The 3,686-nt window shown below is 35.8% G+C and overlaps 1 protein-coding gene and 1 long non-coding RNA gene across 2 annotated transcripts in view; one reads left to right on the top strand and one right to left on the bottom strand.

Moving 5' to 3' along the window:
* The window catches only part of LOC107631154 (protein NRT1/ PTR FAMILY 5.6-like), a 4,889-nt gene continuing 1,437 nt past the window's right edge, over positions 235–3,686 (bottom strand). The window contains exons 2-5 of the mRNA XM_016334501.2: positions 2,453–2,593; positions 2,127–2,344; positions 1,420–1,961; positions 235–1,109 (exon numbers count right to left, since the gene is read on the bottom strand). Coding sequence (XP_016189987.1) covers positions 263–1,109; positions 1,420–1,961; positions 2,127–2,344; positions 2,453–2,591 — 1,746 coding nt within the window. The 5' untranslated portion in view covers positions 2,592–2,593 and the 3' untranslated portion in view covers positions 235–262. The remainder of the gene's footprint in view (positions 1,110–1,419; positions 1,962–2,126; positions 2,345–2,452; positions 2,594–3,686) is intronic.
* LOC110270357 overlaps positions 2,604–3,686 on the top strand; it is a 1,330-nt gene continuing 247 nt past the window's right edge. Inside the window, exon 1 of the long non-coding RNA XR_002359802.1 lies at positions 2,604–3,684. This is a non-coding gene — a long non-coding RNA (uncharacterized LOC110270357). The remainder of the gene's footprint in view (positions 3,685–3,686) is intronic.

Here is a 3,686-nt window from a genome sequence, read left to right as displayed (position 1 = left end):
CCCTAGGAAAAATAGTAGTGGAGTTTAATCATCACCTTAGCTTGTCCATCATGTCAGAGATCTTCTTCGTCAGTTATATCTAAATCGGTATCACATAATTGAACAATCTTAATCATATTATACGTTGTTTGTGGATATGGATAATATATAATAATCTGCATTTAAATAAAGTAGACACAATAATATATATTCAAGATATGGTTCAAGTGAAAATACAACATAACATAAGAGATGACATGAAGTTGGTATGTTATGTAATGAATCATGGCATGATGATATTGATATCCACGTCATCATTTTCCAATGTTCTCCTTTGAACAGTTTTATAAGTGTACCTTTTTGCCAAAAACACATACACACACAAATTCAAAGCACTAATCACTGCCAGAAGCCAATAAAACCTGTCCAAATGACTTGAATTTATGTCCTTCCCAATCCAAGCCTTTCCATTTTTGCCAGTGACATGATCCACAATTGTGATTAGAAAGCTGCTCAAGAAGTTTCCAACACCAATAACACTAAGATACAAAGCCATTCCAAGACTCCTCATTGAATCAGGAACTTGGTCATAGAAATACTCTTGCAAAGCAACTAAGGAAAATGAATCTCCAAATCCAATTAACAAGTATTGTGGTATCAACCACACAACACTCATGGTTTTTTTCTCTGTTGCATCCATTCTTAGTCTCTTTGATTCTACTAATGCTGCAACAACCATGACTATGACTATGAATGTTAAGCCAATTCCCATCCTCTGAAGGATGCTGATGCCTCTTTCATTGCCAGTGACTTTCCTCAGAATTGGAACAATAATCTTGTCATAGATAGGGACAACTATTAAGGTTCCTATGGCTGCAAAAGAGGTAATGGAAGCTGGTGGGACATTGAAACTGTTGTTGCTTATCTTTAAGTTCATAGCAGCTGCTTGTTTCACAAAGAGTGTTGTGGCTTGTGCTACACAGATTCCAACTATTAGTGAAGTTACCCAAATGGGGATAACATTGAGAAGCAGCTTTGTCTCTTCCACTCTTGTCACTGTTGCTAATCTCCATGGATTCTCATTCTCCTCAACATTTTTGTCTTCGATTATTGCAGCCTTGTCAAGAAACCTATTCATTGAATTAATTAAATTTGAGTACTTATATTCCAGTTAATACAATAGGTAATGGTCTAATCTTCATGGTAAATTAACATTCATTCAAAAAGCATGTGCTTTCTCTGTTGTTAGACCGGGTTTGGTAAATGTTTGGAGCAGAAAAAAAAATCTATATTTCTGTCTACATGATTGAATCAATGTATCTCGATACAAATAAAGATATATAGAAAAATAACAATAATAGATAGATAAAAGAGAAGAGAATAGAGAGAGTGCATTCCATTGAGTTGTAAGCATTGAAAGTGCAAGATGCATTTTGATACCTGAGCCTGCTGGTATGGCTTAGAAGCCTTCCATGGGACTCTGACTTTGAGACTTGATACAACATGGAAGGACTTGAAGGATGGGACAATTTCCTCTTCCTTATGGCCGCAATTAGCACCTGAAAAACCGGGGTTAAAGGGTTCCCTTCTGGTCTCCTATACCTGTAAAATGACTTCCCCACATAGAAAGTCATAACAGTGAGTGTCATAAATATAGTGATGACAAGACTTGCAGTTCCCCAGCCAAAGTCATCTTGAACATAAACAACCAATGTTGAACCAAGAAGCAATGCAAAGCACAATGAAAAGTTCCACCAGTTGAAGAAAGACATCTTTTTCTTCCTCTCTTGGGTGTTGTCGTCATCATATTGATCAGCTCCAAAGCTTTGCAAGCATGGCTTGTATCCTCCAGTTCCCAAGGAGATAGAGTACAAGGAAAGGAAGAAAACTACTATATGGAGCTTCCTAGGCTGGTGACATAGATTGATGTTGCATGGCTTTAGACTTGGTATGAACTGAGACATAGTTAACAGGCTTAAACCCTGCTTTGACAACAATAAATGAGAGAACCCATTTGAGAAAGTATCATTTCTTGGGAAAATCTTGATAGTAAAAGAAGATTTATGAAGACAGGATCCTTGAATCTTGAGGTGTAATAATAAATATAGTATGGTGCATACTAAATGGATAAGACACTAGAGATATACCATGATGTATACAAGGGAAGAAAGCAGGATCATAAGAAAGCGGCCAGTGTATGCATCTGCAAGAAATCCACCTATAAGAGGTATGAGGGTTGTTGTTCCTGTCCAATAGTTTACATTTTTTGCTGCTGTGTTGAGATCTTCATGTATCACTTTAGTCAGATAGGAGATTAGGTTAATGGCTATCCCAAGGAAGCTTACCCGTTCACTAAACTCAATTGCTGCTCCAAATTGTAACACAATATTAACACTTGAAATAACATAAAAAAATGCTAGAAAGAAAGAAAATGCATAGAGAAAACCGATATGAAGAGGTTTATATATCTTACTGAGGACAAAGAGAGAAGCTTTCCATGAACCAGTAGAGGCACGGAGAGGAACTCTCCCTTTGTAATCCTTAGAAGCATCAAGCACCCATTTCTCTTCTTCTTCTTCTTCTATCTTTCTCTTCTCCAATTCTTGCTCCATTTCTAATGGATGATGTAGAATTATTGAAGGAGCCTCACTAGGAAGCTATGTTATATAGACAAGGAAAAAGGAAAAAGTCGAAAAAGTAACACGCATTTTATGGTTGGTACTTGGTAGCCTTTATTAGTGGCATTGAGATGCATGCATTGAAGGAAACTATTAACCAAGTTAGCAAGTTTCTAGATTTAAGAATATTGCCATAATTTAGTTGTAATTTGTGAGATTGATGTAAAAAAGATCATTGAATCTTGGATTGTAAATGACTCTACCCTTTATGTTCATCCAATTCTAGCAAATAATAATGGCGATCGGTGTGATTCAAATGACCATCGATCTATGCAGAATTGAATGAAACTGTGCTGCCATTAAAAGTACACACCTTAAATTGAATCAGATTCTCTTGATTGGAGTAAAATTTAAGGCACATAGGGCCTCTACACCATTCAAAGCTCACAGCAAGTCAAAATACAGATGCAAGCAATTAAATCATAACCTATAATGTAAAAAACAAAAAATACTAGTGGTAATTATAAAAAAATCACGAGTTACAAATTAAATTAAAATGTTTCAAGACAAGGTGAGAATTTTATGTATTAAAAGTCATGGAAAAGCATAAGTTCTCTTTGCTTGCCAATGGTTCCAGCCTTCACATTTTTGAAGGTTATAAGATGATCGTACGTACCATGGTATCATCTTGCTGGGACAGATACCAAAAAGGGGAACCATTGAACCAATAACTGGTATTTATTATGCAGGAAAAAAAAAGGTGCTGCAAAGCTATCACAGCCATACCCAAAATATCACATCCAATTAGAAGTGAATAAGGCATGGTTTATAAAGCTGTAGCTGGATTCTCTATTTTAAGCGTTTCCTTTATAAACCATGCTCTTAGATTGAGGCAGATGCCTATAAACATCTTCTGGATAATAAATACTTTTACCTCACATCACACTATCAGTACCCAACTCCAAAACTAAAATTGTTTTTAGTCATTTGAAGCAGATAAACAAGAGCATTCATACAATTTGAGCATTAATATGCATTTTAGAAAACAATACAGCAGAGCTGAGGATACAAAATTGTTAAAAACAGTGT

Source organism: Arachis ipaensis, chromosome B03 (assembly GCF_000816755.2).
Source record: "Arachis ipaensis cultivar K30076 chromosome B03, Araip1.1, whole genome shotgun sequence".
In the NCBI taxonomy this organism is placed as follows: domain Eukaryota; kingdom Viridiplantae; phylum Streptophyta; class Magnoliopsida; order Fabales; family Fabaceae; genus Arachis; species Arachis ipaensis.
Note: the sequence above shows the minus strand (reverse complement) of the source record. Positions and strands in the feature narration are given on the sequence as shown.